A 15,598-nucleotide genomic window follows, 5' to 3' on the forward strand; every position below is an offset into this window, starting at 1 on the left:
TTTTCCCACCTATTTGCAGGCTCAATGTGGCTTACATTCTGCCATAATGGCAATCGTCATTTCCGGGATGAGAAATACAAAGTGGGTATTCCCTTAACCCACTCCCTTAATCACCCAACCAATGCCTCCTTCTCTTTCTTTCCTGATATCACCGAAGAGGAAATCGCACACCTTCTTTCCTCCTCGAAATGCACTACCTGTCCCTCTGATCCCATTCCCACCAACTTACTTAACTCCATTTCTCCCACTATCACTCCCTCTATCTGTCACATCCTCAACCTCTCTCTTTCCACTGCAACTGTCCCTGACGCCTTCAAACATGCTGTGGTCACACCGCTCCTCAAAAAACCGTAACTGGAACCTTCCTGTCCTTCCAACTACCGTCCCATCTCGCTCTTACCCTTCCTCTCCGTTACTTGAACATGCCGTTCACAGCCGCTGCCTTGATTTTCTCTCCTCTCATGCCATCCTTGATCAGCTTCAATCCGGCGTTCGCCCTCTACATTAGACTGAAACAGTGCTCACTAAAGTCTGTAATGATCTATTCCTCGCCAAATCCAAAGGCCATTACTCCATCCTTATCCTGCTTGATCTATCTGCTGCTTTTGACACTGTCAATCATAGTCTTCTTCTTGCCACACTGTCCTTGTTTGGATTTCATGGCTCTGTTCTTTCCTGGTTCTCCTCTTATCTCTTCCACCGTACCTTCAGAGTATATTCTGGTGGATCATCCTCCACCCCGTCCCACTCTCAGTTGGAGTTCCTCAGGGATCTGTCCTTGGCCCCCTTCTTTTTTCCATTTACACTTCTTCCCTGGGCTCTCTGATCTCATCTCACGATTCCCAGTACCATCTTTATGCCGACGACACTCAGCTCTACCTCTCCACACCTGACATTACTGCTGAAACCCAGGCCAAAGTTTCAGCCTGCTTGACCGACATAGCTGCCTGGATGTCACACCGCTACCTGAAACTGAACATGGCCAAAACTGAGCTTATTGTCTTTCCCCCCACGCCCACCTCGCCCCTCCCCCCATTCTCTATTTCAGTAGATGGCACCCTCATCCTCCCTGTCTCATCTGCTCACAACCTAGGAGTCATCTTTGATTCCTCCCTCTCCTTTTTCGTTTTATGACATTTGGAAGTGCGTTCCATAGCTGGGTGCTTATGTAGGAGAAGCTGGATGCATATGTGGATTTATATTTGAGTCCTTTGCAGCTGGGGTAGTGGAGATTCAGGAATGTGCGTGCTGACCTTTTTGTGTTCCTGGTTGGTAAGTCTATAAGGTCTGACATATAGGCCGGGGCCTCTCCGTGGATGATTTTGTGGACCAGGGTGCCAATTTTGAACACAATCCGTTCTTTTAATGGGAGCCAGTGTAGTTTTTCTCTTAGGGGTTCGGCGCTTTCGTATTTCGTTTTTTCAAATATGAGTCTGGCTGCAGTGTTTTGGGCAGTTTGGAGTTTCTTAATGATTTGTTCTTTGCATCCGGCATAGATGGCGTTGCAGTAGTCTAGGTGGCTTAGCACCATTAATTGTACCAGGCTGCGGAATATTTCCCTTGGGAAGAAAGGTTTACTCATAATCATTGGTCATAAAAAAAAAATAACTCCACCAAAACACAATCTGTCAAATGCTCTTATTTTAAATTCCGGATTAAGAGCTAAAAATCATAAGGAAAAGATAAGCAAGCAATATGATCCTCAACTGTTTTGAAACACGTACATATTATAGAATTGTTCCCAAAGGCCAATAGAACCACACTTGTCTTCAAAATTCACGTCTCAATTGTCCATGAATTTCAACTGTGCCACACAGAGGACCGGACAGCAACAGCTCCAGATGAAAGAAAAGGTGGCAATCCAACTGAGACTTAAAACACATCCTAAGAACATAATGGCCTCACTGGGTCAGACCAATGGTCCATATAACTCAGTATCCTGTTTCCAACAGTGGCCAATCCATGTCATAAGTATCTGGCACAAAACCAAACAGTAGCAACATTCCTAGCAATCCCAGGGCAAGCAGTGGCTTCCCCATGTCTGCCTCAATAGCAGCTTATGGACTTTTCCTCCAGGAACTTGTCCAAACCCTTTTTAATCCTAGATATGCTAACCACTGTTACCACAACCTCCAGCAAAGAGTTCCAGAGCTTAATTATTCACTGAGTGAAAAAATATTTCCTCCTACTTGTTTTAAAAATATTTCCATGTAACTTCATTGAGTGTCCTAGTCTTTGTATTTTTTGAAAGAGTTAAAAAAAATTTTTTGATTCACTTCTACCTTCTATACCACTCAGGATTTTGTAAACCTCAATCATATCTCCCCTTAGCCATCTCTTTTCCAAGCTGGAGCCCTAACCTCTTTAGTCTTTGGTCGCTCTTTGAGCCGTTTCTAATTATGCTATATCTTTTTGAGATACAGCGACCATAACTGAACACAGTACTCAAGGTGAGGTCACACCATGCAGCGATGCAGAGACATTATAAGCATTCTTGGACTTACCATCCCTTTCCTAATAATTCCTAGCATACTGTTTGCTTTTTTGGCCACCACCACACACTGGGAAGATTTCAGCATATTGTCTACAAAAAGACACCTACATCTTTTTCTTGGGTGCTGACCCCCAAAGCGGACCCTAGCATCAGGTAACTAGGAGGATCACCACACCAATGTGGGAGAGGTTCAACATAGCTTAATTGCTTATCTTTCCCATATGATTTTTAGCTCTTAATCAGGAGTTTAAAATAAGATCATTTGACCAACTGTCTGTTGGTTGAGTTTTTCTGAACAATGATTAAATTGCTTCCACCTTTAGCACTTAGGCCCAGATGCACTAAACTTTAATGACCCTTTAACGAAGAATTTTTGAACCGTGGCATGCATTAAAGGCCATTTTCCGACGACGGTAGCAGAAAACGAAAACGGAATGCAGATGAGCAAATTGTGTAGAAACCCTATTGAAACGAGATGCACTAAAGTTTTCCGCCTGCCCTAACGCTGGAAAACTGCCGGAAAGCTAACAACAGGTCTGTACCTGTCGTTAGGGCTGTCCGACTAAAATCTTAAATGTAAAAACCACCCAAAAAAAAAGCGAGGGGCGAAAACGCACGTCAGGGGCGTCCTTTATTGACGCCCGAGGTCGTTGCTGCTCCCTGTTCCCCCTGCATCAATCTAAAAGTGAAAAAAAAAACGATCGGGAGGGGGCAAAGGCGCTCATCAGGAGCGGCCTGTATGGACGGCTTTGCCCCCCCCCCCCCCCCCGAGGTCGCCGCTGCTCCCCGCTTCTCCCTGTATGAAAAAAAAAAACTCAAAATAAAAATCAAACCTTTTGCAGCGCCAGGCCCCCCTCCCTTCCTCTCTCTTCTCCTTCTCCCACCACTGCTCTGCCTCCTGCCATCCTCTGCCCCCGTGCCCCGCCCCCCTGAGGTCGTCGCCGCCGCTCCCCCCTCCTCCGTATCCGGGCCCGCGCAGCGCCTCTCACCTCTGTGTGAAGGCGCTGCACAGGCAGAAAGAACAGCTGATGCCTCCAGTCTTCACGTCTCTCCTTTCTTCTTGGGCCCGCCCCCGTCTGAAGTAACGTGAGACGGGGCGGGCCCAAGAGGAAAGGAGAGACGCAAAGACTGGAGGCATCAGCTGTTCTTTCTGCCTGTGCAGCGCCTTCACACAGAGGTGAGAGGCGCTGCGCGGGCCCGGATACGGAGGGGGGACCGGCGGCGACGGCCTCAGGGGGGCGGGGCAGTGGTGGGAGAAGGAGAAGAGAGAGGAAGGGAGGGGGGCCCGGCGCTGCAAAAGGTTCGATTTTTATTTTGAGTTTCTTTTTCATACAGGGAGAAGCGGGGAGCAGCAGCGACCTCGGGAGGGGGGCAAGGCCGTCCATACAGGACGCTCCTGATGAGCGCCTTTGCCCCCTCGCGATCCTTTTTTGATGTTTGTTAAGATTTTATATTGTATATAGGGGAAAGCGGGGAGCACGTGTTTGTGTTGTTTTTTTTTTTGGTTTTGACGTTTGTGGCATGCGCAGAGCAGCCAGCATAACGCTTGGCTGCTCTGCGCATGCTTTAGGGGCCGATTACTGACGGGGATTACACCAATTTAACGTATCTTTAATGCATTGTACTTTACAATACTGTACCAAACATTAAAGACTTGTTTTTTTTTGTGCATTCTTCGTTTTTTAAAATACGTTAAAGACTTTTACGTTTTACATTTTTTTACGAAAGGTTGATGCATCTGGGCCTTAGTTGTTACGTTGGTGGTTTTGAGCTGTGAACTTGGAGGTCTCTTTCTCCATTAACTTTACAGTCTTATTTTGGGGATAAGCCATAGTAGTGATTCTCTTGAGCTGAAAGACATTTTTGAGGATTCATGGCCCAGGTCCTGTATAACACTAGCCCAACAAGGTTTTGCTCAGGGATGATTTGCAAGTCACAATCCAGACTTGCATTTTACTGCTCCAACATTTTCAGGCTTCCCCATGGCATCCCTACCTACATTCCCCCAATGTACATCTGCACCTCATTGGCGCCCATGCAGGCTGAAAACGTAATCCTCACTGGTCTCCATCAAAAATCTCTCCCAATGGCTTGGGCCCAAAGATCATATACACTGTGAGCAGGAAGGAATCATATGCCCAAAATTAAAATCCATAGTAGCTAACATGCAATTTGTGTTCAATAATGTCTTCCAAAAGAGCTAGCTGTCAAATACACATAGTTCCACCACAGAAACCTTCCGTTTGGTACGACAGCCTGCTGTAGTGCAATATCCTGCTCCCATTAGCACCTGGACAATTATTGTATAGACCGCCACAGAAACCTGATGCAGAACCAGACAGACACACATACAGGCCCCAAACAATGGGGAGTGATATGTGACCAAGATGCCAAATAAGCAGTCAAGTGGCCTTATTCTAGATTCCTTTGTCATGCTACAAAGAAAATACAAATACACGATCAGACAAACTAAAAGGACCTATTACAAAACCAAAATAGGACCAAACTATAAGGATACGCACAAACTCTTCACACTCATAAACAATCTTCTAAATACTACCAAGGTCACCTGTAACAACGCAGATACACCCCATCAGCAACCAACCTTGCAAACTACTTCAAGGAAAAAAATCTCAAAACTCCGACTCAAGATACCCACTAACACAACGGACTACACAAATATCCTTGAATGTCTAGACCCAAAGCCCAGAGAATACCCAGCAGATTGATCATGGACAGACTTTGACACGCTCTCACCAAAAGAAATCTCATACTGGTTAGGAAAATACGCAAAATCGAAATGCAAATTAAACATCTGCCCTAACAGTCTAATAAGATCCACGCCCAAACAATTCAAAACAGACCTCACGAACCACATAAATTACAGGCTCCAAAATGGACTCTTTCCCACGGACAAAGGAAACATACTACTCACTCCGTTACCAAAAGATGCTAAGAAAAACACAATGGACCTAACCAACTATCGACCAGTAGCATCCATCCCACTCATGACCAAGCTCATGGAAGACATAGTGACGAAACAATTGACTGAATACCTACATAGACACTCAATTTTGCACGAGTCCCAATCAGGATTTCGGACGAATCACAGCACCGAAACTGTACTAGTGTCCGCAATGAACGCAAACAAGCAATTGCGACTGATAACAACATCCTCCTCCTGCAATTCGACATGTCCAGTGCCTTTGACATGGTTAACCATGATATACTAATACAAATACTAGAATACTTCGGAGTAGGAGGCCCTGTTCTCAAATGGTTCAAAGGATTCCTAACCACAAGATCATACCAAGTAACAATGAACGAGGACAGATCACTACCATGGATACCTGAGTGTGGAATCCCCAAGGGATCCCCTCTCTCACCAACATTATTCAACCTAATGATGATACCTCTAGCCAAGCTACTAGCTAATCAAAACCTCAACCCCTATATTTATGCAGATGACGTCACAATTTAAATTCCATTCAAACATGATCTAAGTGAAATCACCAACGAGATCAATCAAAGCCTCCAAAAAATGCACACCTGGGCAGATGCATTCCAACTAAAACTTAACGCAGAAAAAACACAATGCCTTGTACTCACCTCACAACATAACACAAAAAACTTCAACACCATAACCATGCCATACTGTTCCCTTCCGGTCTCACAAAACCTGAAAATTCTTGTAGTCACCATTGATCGAAACCTCACTCTCGACACCCACGCGAAAAACACGACCAAAAAGAAGTTCTTCACCATGTGGAAACTTAAAAGAGTAAAACCTTTCTTCTCAAGATACATCTTCCGTACCCTGGTACAGTCAATGGTAATAAGTCATCTGGATTACTGCAATGCACTGTACGCCGGGTGCAGAGAACAGACAATCAAAAAACTCCAAACTGCCCAGAATACAGCCGCCAGACTCATATTTGGAAAACCTAAATATGAAAGTGCAAAACCACTAAGAGAGAAACTTCACTGGCTTCCACTGAAGGAACGCATTGCGTTCAAGATCTGCACAATTGTACACAAAATCATTCATGCAGATGCCCCAATCTACATGCTAAACCTCGTGGACCTACCGCCCAGAAATGCTGCAAGATCATCTCGCAAATTTCTTAACCTGCACTACCCCGGCTGCAAAGGACTGAAGTACAAACTGATGCATGCCACTACCTTCTCGTACATGAGCACGCAATTATGGAATGCATTACCCACAGACTTGAAAGCAATCAACGAAACAACTATCTTTCGAAAATTGCTGAAAACATTCCTCTTCAACAAGGCCTACAATGAGCACCCACAACCTCATTAACTCACCTCACCAACCCTCTCAACTATGAAAGCTTACCTTATACAGCTATCCAATTCACTACCTCCCTTCTTCCCTCTTCCCTTTCTTGATCACTACACACTACTAACTGTATCTGATATCCTGATATGACAATGTCAACAAATCTATGTAAGCCACATTGAGCCTGCAAATAGGTGGGGGAATGTAGGATACAAATGCAATAAATAAATAAAATAAATAAATAAATGCTAGAGCCTGGGTGGAAAATAAGAACATAAGTATTGCCATACCGGGACAGACCGAAGTGGTAAATCCAGGCCACAAGTACCTGGCAAGATCCTAAAAAAAGTACAATACATTTTATGCTGCTTATCCTAGAAATAAGCAGTGGATTTTGTCCAAGTCCATTTTAGTAATGGTCTATGGACTTTTCCTTTAGGAAGCCATCCAAACCTTTTTTAAACCCCGCTAAACACCTTTTCCACGTTCTCTGGCTGTGAATTCCAGAGTTTAATTACACATTTGAGTGAAGAAAATTTTTCTCCGATTTGTTTTAAATTTACTACTTTGTAGCTTCATTGTCTGCCCCCTAGTCCTAGTATTTTTGGAAAGAGCAAACAAGTGGTTCATGTCTACCCATTCCACTCCACTCACTATTTTATAGACCTCTATCATATCTCCCCTCAGCTGTCTTTTCTCCAAGCTGAAGAGCCCTAGCTGCTTCAGCCTTTCCTCATAGGGAAGTCATCCCATCCTCTTTACCATTTTCATCGCCCTTCTCTGCACCTTTTCTAATTTCACTATATCTTTTTTTTAGATGTTAGGTTAGTATACAATAGGATAGTCAGAAGAAGGAATTGTTCAGACAGACAATCAGGTTGCAATGTATTACTTCAACAAGCAGGGGGGTATCGGATCACGCCCTCTGTGTCAGGAGGCTGTCCAGATGTGGCATTGGGCTCACCTGCATGGCATGTTCCTTCAAGCCACTTATTTGGCGGGTGCAAACAACACTCTGGCCGACAGGCTAAGCAGAATAATGCAACCACACGAGTGGTCTCTTCACATGGGCATGGCCTGCAAGATCTTCCGAGCATGGGGCACCCCTTTAGTGGATCTTTTTGACACTCAGCTGAACCACAAAGTCCCTCAGTTCTGTTCCAGGCTTCAAACCCGCAGCAGACTAGCGTCAGATGCCTTCCTCCTCAGTTGGGGGACAATTCTGTATATGTATCCTCCTATACTTCTAGTGGGGAAAACATTGTTGAAACTCAAACAAGACCGCGGAACTATGATTTTGATTGCGCCGTATTGGTCGCAGCAGACTTGGTTCCCTCTTCTTCTGGAGTTATCCTCTGAAGAGCCGTGGAGATTGGTTTGTTTTCCGACCCTCATCACTCAGTACGAGGGTCGCTTCTACATCCCAACCTCCAGTCTCTGTCTCTCACAGCTTGGTTGTTGAGAGCCTAGAATTCGCTTCCTTGGGCCTTTCGGAGGGTGTCTCCCAGGTCTTTCTGGATCCAGGAAAGATTCCACTGAGGTGTTATTCTTTTAATGGAGGAGGTTTGCCATCTGGTGTGAGAGACAGGGACCTAGATCCTCTTACTTGTCCTACACAGACCCTATTTGAATACCCTCTACATTTGTCAGAGTCTGATCTGAAGACCACCATCTTAGTGTAATTAGTGCTTATCATCAACGTGTAGAAGGTAAGCTTATCTCTGGACAGCCTTTAGTTGTTTGCTTCATGAGAAGTTTACTTTTGTCAAAGCCCCCTGTCAACCCTCCACCAGTGTCATGGGATCTCATAAGTACATAAGTACATAAGTAGTGCCATACTGGGAAAGACCAAAGGTCCATCTAGCCCAGCATCCTGTCACCGACAGTGGCCAATCCAGGTCAAGGGCACCTGGCACGCTCCCCAAACGTAAAAACATTCCAGACAAGTTATACCTAAAAATGCGGAATTTTTCCAAGTCCATTTAATAGCGGTCTATGGACTTGTCCTTTAGGAATCTATCTAACCCCTTTTTAAACTCCGTCAAGCTAACCGCCCGTACCAAGTTCTCCGGCAACGAATTCCAGAGTCTAATTACACGTTGGGTGAAGAAAAATTTTCTCCGATTCGTTTTAAATTTACCACACTGTAGCTTCAACTCATGCCCTCTAGTCCTAGTATTTTTGGATAGCGTGAACAGTCGCTTCACATCCACCCGATCCATTCCACTCATTATTTTATACACTTCTATCATATCTCCCCTCAGCCGTCTCTTCTCCAAGCTGAAAAGCCCTAGCCTTCTCAGCCTCTCTTCATAGGAAAGTCGTCCCATCCCCACTATCATTTTCGTCGCCCTTCGCTGTACCTTTTCCAATTCTACTATATCTTTTTTGAGATACGGAGACCAGTACTGAACACAATACTCCAGGTGCGGTCGCACCATGGAGCGATACAACGGCATTATAACATCCGCACACCTGGACTCCATACCCTTCCTAATAACACCCAACATTCTATTCGCTTTCCTAGCCGCAGCAGCACACTGAGCAGAAGGTTTCAGCGTATCATCGACGACGACACCCAGATCCCTTTCTTGATCCGTAACTCCTAACGCGGAACCTTGCAAGACGTAGCTATAATTCGGGTTCCTCTTACCCACATGCATCACTTTGCACTTGTCAACATTGAACTTCATCTGCCACTTGCACGCCCATTCTCCCAGTCTCGCAAGGTCCTCCTGTAATCGTTCACATTCCTCCTGCGACTTGACGACCCTGAATAATTTTGTGTCATCGGCGAATTTAATTACCTCACTAGTTATTCCCATCTCTAGGTCATTTATAAATACATTAAAAAGCAACGGACCCAGCACAGACCCCTGCGGGACCCCACTAACTACCCTCCTCCACTGAGAATACTGGCCACGCAATCCTACTCTCTGCTTCCTATCTTTCAACCAGTTCTTAATCCATAATAATACCCTACCTCCGATTCCATGACTCTGCAATTTCTTCAGGAGTCTTTCGTGCGGCACTTTGTCAAACGCCTTCTGAAAATCCAGATATACAATATCAACCGGCTCCCCATTGTCCACATGTTTGCTTACCCCCTCAAAAAAATGCATTAGATTGGTGAGGCAAGACTTCCCTTCACTAAATCCGTGCTGACTTTGTCTCATCAGTCCATGTTTTTGTATATGCTCTGCAATTTTATTCTTAATAATAGCCTCCACCATCTTGCCCGGCACCGACGTCAGACTCACCGGTCTATAATTTCCCGGATCTCCTCTGGAACCCTTCTTAAAAATCGGAGTAACATTGGCTACCCTCCAGTCTTCCGGTACTACACTCGATTTTAGGGACAGATTGCATATTTCTAACAGTAGCTCCGCAAGTTCATTTTTTAGTTCTATTAATACTCTGGGATGAATACCATCAGGTCCCGGTGATTTACTACTCTCAATGTCGTTCTCACCCAGCTGATGTCGGCTTCTTTTGAGCCACTGAAGTCCTGCCATTGAAGTATTCAGTTTGGAAGGTTGTTTTTTTGGTGCCTGTTACTTCAGCTCATAGGGTCAGTGAGCTTCAGGCCTTAGTAGTGGATGCACCTTATACTAAGTTTAATCATAACAGAGTAGTCCTCCACACGCATAGTAAGTTCCTGCTGAAGGTGGTGTCGGAGTTCCATCTGAACCAGTCGATTGTCTTGCCAGCATTCTTTCCCTGACCTCATGCCCATCGTGGCAAAAGCAGCTTACACACCTTGGACTGCAAGAGAGCAAGGGAATTGTGAGACTAAAAGATACTGCAAACCGCTATGTAGATAATGATGAAGAAAAAGCAAATTTGCTAGACTGCCCCAACTTGACATTTCGTTCTTTAGATTGTAAGCTCCTTTGAGCAGGGACCGTCCTTCTTGGTTTATTTTGTACAGCGCTGCGTAACCCTAGTAGCGCTCTAGAAATGTTAAGTAGTAGTAGTAGTAATTTCAGCAAAGCTTTTGACATGGTTCCCCACAGGAGGCTCTTAAATAAACTGGACAGGCTGAAGATAGGACCCGAAGTGGTGAACTGGATTAGGAACTGGTTGACGGACAGACGCCAGAGGGTGGTGGTTAATGGAATTCGCTCGGATGAAGGAAAGGTGAGTAGTGGAGTGCCTCAGGGATCGGTGCTGGGGCCAATTCTGTTCAATATATTTGTGAGTGACATTGCCGAAGGGTTAGAATGTAAAGTTTGCCTATTTGCGGATGATACTAAGATTTGTAACAGAGTGGACACCCGGGAGGAAGTGGAAAACATGAGAAAGGATCTGAGGAAGCTAGAAGAATGGTCTAAGGTTTGGCAATTAAAATTCAATGCGAAGAAATGCAAAGTGATGCACTTAGGGAGTAGAAATCCAAGGGAGACGTATGTGTTAGGCGGGGAGAGTCTGATTGGCACGGACGGGGAGAGGGATCTTGGGGTGATAGTATCTGAGGACCTGAAGGCGACGAAACAGTGCGACAAGGCGGTGGCCGTAGCTAGAAGATTGCTAGGCTGTATAATTTGCAAGGCTGTGACATTGTCTTCAGTGCCTTGAGCAGGACAGTTGATGTGACAGTTCGTTTGGACAGGCAGTTCTGCAGAGTTTGTTTGGGGTCTAGAGTCCAAATCCACCCTCCTATGCCCATTTTGTTCTGTTCCAGGCTGCACTCTCACTCAGATTGTATTTAGTTTCAGGTTAATTACTTTTTTGTCCTCGCTGTTGCAAGGTCCAGTTGACCATTGGTTGTTTTTGGTGAGCCTGGTAGCAAGGGATTCTCACATATGAGAATTAAAGGCCTGCTTGTCGTTGGAGAAAGTGAAGATACTTAACTGTAGCAGGTATTCTCCGAAGACAGTAGGCCTTATGTTCTCACATACTCTCCCACCTTCTCTTAGAATTGTCTCCTTTTTTTCTTATGCTTTGTTTCAATCATTTTTATTAGGAATTGAAAAGTACCAAGAACATACCATAACATACAATTAGTCAACAATATACATTAGACACCAAGAATCTTTTCCCAAGCCCCCCATATATACCCCTAAAACAGTACTACTAGCGAGAGAGAGAACTAATTTCTTATGCTTTTTATTGTACTGCTGGTCCTGTGCTCTCGTGGCAGGTGAAAAGGCACTTGGGGATGCGAGGTGGAGCACGTCTCGTGCTGAAAAAAACTGTTTTCAGCTTGTTACACACTCCGGACCGGCAACACAGATCTGCGTATCCCACGTATGAGAATATAAGGCCTGCTCTTCTTGGAGAATATGTGCTACACCTAAGTATCTTCACTATATCCGCATTCTCGTACTCACTACATAGTGCATATACCTATATATTCCCAAGGAAGATGTTTCTCTCCCTTTTATGAATGGAAACTGCTCTCCATGGCCCAGAGCAAGATCCTCTCCTTTTCTCCTCTTTACTAGTCTTTCCTTCCACTGCCTATCTGCTGGAAGCTGGTGATCATCTTCCTCAGTTGAACTCCCATTGGCTGGTGTCCATGAAACATTTTATTATAGGGTTGTGTTCATAGACGATACTGGCTTATTCATAGGCAGTACTGGCTTTGCTGTGTCATGGGCTGTAGACCGGTGAAAGAAAGTGCAGGGCCTCACTGACACTTTGATTGGCCCAGACCTTAGAGACAGAGTGGCCTGAACTTACTGTCTCGGCATCTGTTGTTGCACAGGGCCAGTATTCGGATATGAAAAGTACATTTATTGGGTCTCTTCCTAGAGAGAGATGGCTGGAACATTTCTTTTAGTTCACTAGATACTTCTTCTGAGGCCTAGTTCAGAGGCTTCAATTCAATTCTCCTTTATAGGCTCACAACTTTGGAACTCACTACCCAAAGACCTGAAATGCACAGAAACTACCTACAATTCAGAAAAAAACCTGAAAACACATCTTTTCAAGAAGTCTTTCCTCCCTGGATCTGCCTAATCCCACACCAACATACATCACGAAAAGTTCAGAAATGGAAAACAATATTAACCTCTCTCACAACAATATTAACCTCTCCACAACAAAGAAAATGTTCCACTCAATGTGGAAACTTAAACGCGTAAAACCTTTCTTCCCGAGGGAAATATTCCGTAACCTAATATAATCAATGGTACTAAGGCATGCAGACTATTGCAACGGAATTTATATGGGATGTAAAGAACAACTCACAAAGAAACTCCAGACCGCTCAAAACACAGCAGCCAGGCTGATATTTGGTAAAACCAGATTCAAAAGTGCCAAACCCCTCCGAGAAAAACTGCATTGGCTCCCAATCAAAGGTATTACCTTCAAAATCTGCACCCTGGTCCACAAAATTATCTACGGCAAAGTCCCAGGCTACATGACAGACCTCATAGATCTACCAACCAGAAACACAACCAGATCACGAACATACCTAAACCTCCACTACCCAAACTGCAAAGGACTCAAATACAAAGCAACCTACGCATCCAGCTTCTCCTATATAAGCACACAACTATGGAACTCACTGCCAAAAGCTGTGAAAACAACCTACGACCATCTAAACTTCAGGAAATCACTAAAAACCAACCTGTTCAAAAAGGCATACCCTACCGACCCAACATAAAAGCCTACACTTGCAACACAACAAAACCAAAGCTCGTAATGGACACTATATAACCTCTCCTCTCTTCGATCCCCAATGTACTTTAACCTTAATCGACCACAACATCACCATGTATTTGTTTCTCTATCGGACTTGGCGAACGCCTTTACGGTACTATGTAAGTCACATTGAGCCTGCAAATAGGTGGGAAAATGTGGGATACAAATGTAACAAATAAATAAATATGCTAATATATGATAAGCGTTTATTGTACTTCTGTATTATGTACTAGACTTCTACAAATCTAAATTTTGTAACCACCTTTTTTATAGCAATATGTAAGCCACATTGAACCTGCCATACGGTGGGAAAATGTGGGATACAAATGCAATAAATAAATAAACAAACAAACAAACATTACCATCCACTGTTATCTGCTGCTGAACCTGCGCCATGTTGGAAGTTGCTGGAGTTGGTCCAAGGTCTTGACAGTAGACTACGTCAACTGTGGATAGAAAACAAGAAATCTCAGTGCAAGCAAACACAAGATCTTAGTAGCAGGATTGGATACGCAGATAACTGGATTTTTGCAGACTGCCAGATATATTCTGTAGTACCACAAATCCCATTCCATATCACACAAGTCCAAATATGATCTATGTAGTTTTTAGCATGCACGCATACATCATCTTTTGATTATGCCCACTGTGAGACAGACACATGGGGAGGACATTTTAAAAAGGGATATAGACGATTAACCGTGGAATTAGGCAGAGTATGGGAAAATTAGGTTCTTACCTTGGTAATTTTCTTTCCTTTAGTCATAGCAGATGAAGCCATTATGTATGGGTTATGTCCATCAACCAGCAGGGGAGATAGAGAGCACTCAAACTTTCACAGTGCCCTCTTGGCCAGCTAGCTCCACTGCCTCTTCAGTATTTGAAGCTTCCAAAGCAGTATGGCAAACCGCAATGGGAATCACAAGAGCTTTCCTCACAGCGAACGATGGCCTATCACAAGGGCATGAACTCATAAAGGAGGGAATGCACATCCTCCTGGAGGGAATAAACTCATCCTCCTTATTGTATAAGTGGAGGGGAACACCCGCGCCTCCTGGAGGGAATCACACATCCTCCCAACACACTGGAGGGAATAAACTCATCCTCCTATTTATAGAACTGGAGGGGAACACACGCGCCTCCTGGAGAGAATCAACACATCCTCCAAAAAAACATGCTGGAGGGAATGAACACATCCTCCTAAATTTAAACTGAACATGAATCCTGAAGATTGTTTTCCAACTTTCTCCCAAGGAAGGAACTTCAGGAAATTAGAACAGAACCTGAAAAACAGATTCACAGCATACAGACAAACATACAGGAAGGGCTCATGGCTTCATCTGCTATGACTAAAGGAAAGAAAATTACCAAGGTAAGAACCTAATTTTCCCTTCCTTGTCATCAAGCAGATGAAGCCATTACTTATGGGATGTAACAAAGCAATCCCTAGATAGGGTGGGAACAAGCCACACCACGCGCTAGCACTTGTGCACCAAAACGCGCATCCCTCCTGGCAGCCACATCCAGCCTGTAATGTCGGGCAAAGGAGAGCTTAGAAGCCCATGTTGCTGCACTGCATATCTCTTGAAGAGAGAGTGCTCCAGTTTCAGCCCAAGAGGAAGAAATCACTCTAGTAGAATGTGCCTTAAAGGCTACAGGCGGAAACCTGCTGGCCAGCAGATAAGCTGAAAAGATAGATTCTTTGAGCCAGCGGGCAATAGTGGCTTTAGACGCTGGAGACCCTCTGCGAGAACCGGATAGCAAAACAAACAGATGATCAGAAGTCCTGAAAGAGTTAGTAACTCACAGATACTGCAGCAGAGTCCTGCGCACATCCAAAAGGTACAGCTGCCCAAAAGATTCTGGAAACTCTTCCTCTGAAAAAGAGGGCAAGAAAATAGGCTGGTTTAAGTGAAAGGCTGACACCACCTTAGGCATAAAGGAAGGCACGGTCCGACCCGTGACTCCGGACTCTGAAAATTGCAGAAATGGGTCTCTACAGGACAGCGCCTGGAGCTCTGACACCCGTCTCGCCGAGGTAATGGCCACCAGAAAAACGGCCTTCAGTCAAATCTTTCTCCGATGCTCGCCGAAGCGGCTCAAAAGGAGATGCCTGCAGGGTTTTCAAAACTAGCCCCAGGTTCCAAGCTGGA

At 44.6% G+C, this 15,598-nt stretch overlaps 1 protein-coding gene across 1 annotated transcript in view; it reads right to left on the reverse strand.

Annotated features, from left to right (window-relative positions):
* The window catches only part of LOC115459076 (natural resistance-associated macrophage protein 2-like), a gene marked incomplete at its 3' end in the record, with an annotated part of 70,224 nt that overhangs the window by 44,820 nt on the left and 9,806 nt on the right, over positions 1–15,598 (reverse strand). Inside the window, exon 2 of the mRNA XM_030188940.1 lies at positions 13,808–13,891. Within this exon, the coding sequence (XP_030044800.1) occupies positions 13,808–13,891 (84 nt within the window). The remainder of the gene's footprint in view (positions 1–13,807; positions 13,892–15,598) is intronic.

Source organism: Microcaecilia unicolor, unplaced genomic scaffold, assembly GCF_901765095.1.
Source record: "Microcaecilia unicolor unplaced genomic scaffold, aMicUni1.1, whole genome shotgun sequence".
In the NCBI taxonomy this organism is placed as follows: Eukaryota; Metazoa; Chordata; class Amphibia; order Gymnophiona; family Siphonopidae; genus Microcaecilia; species Microcaecilia unicolor.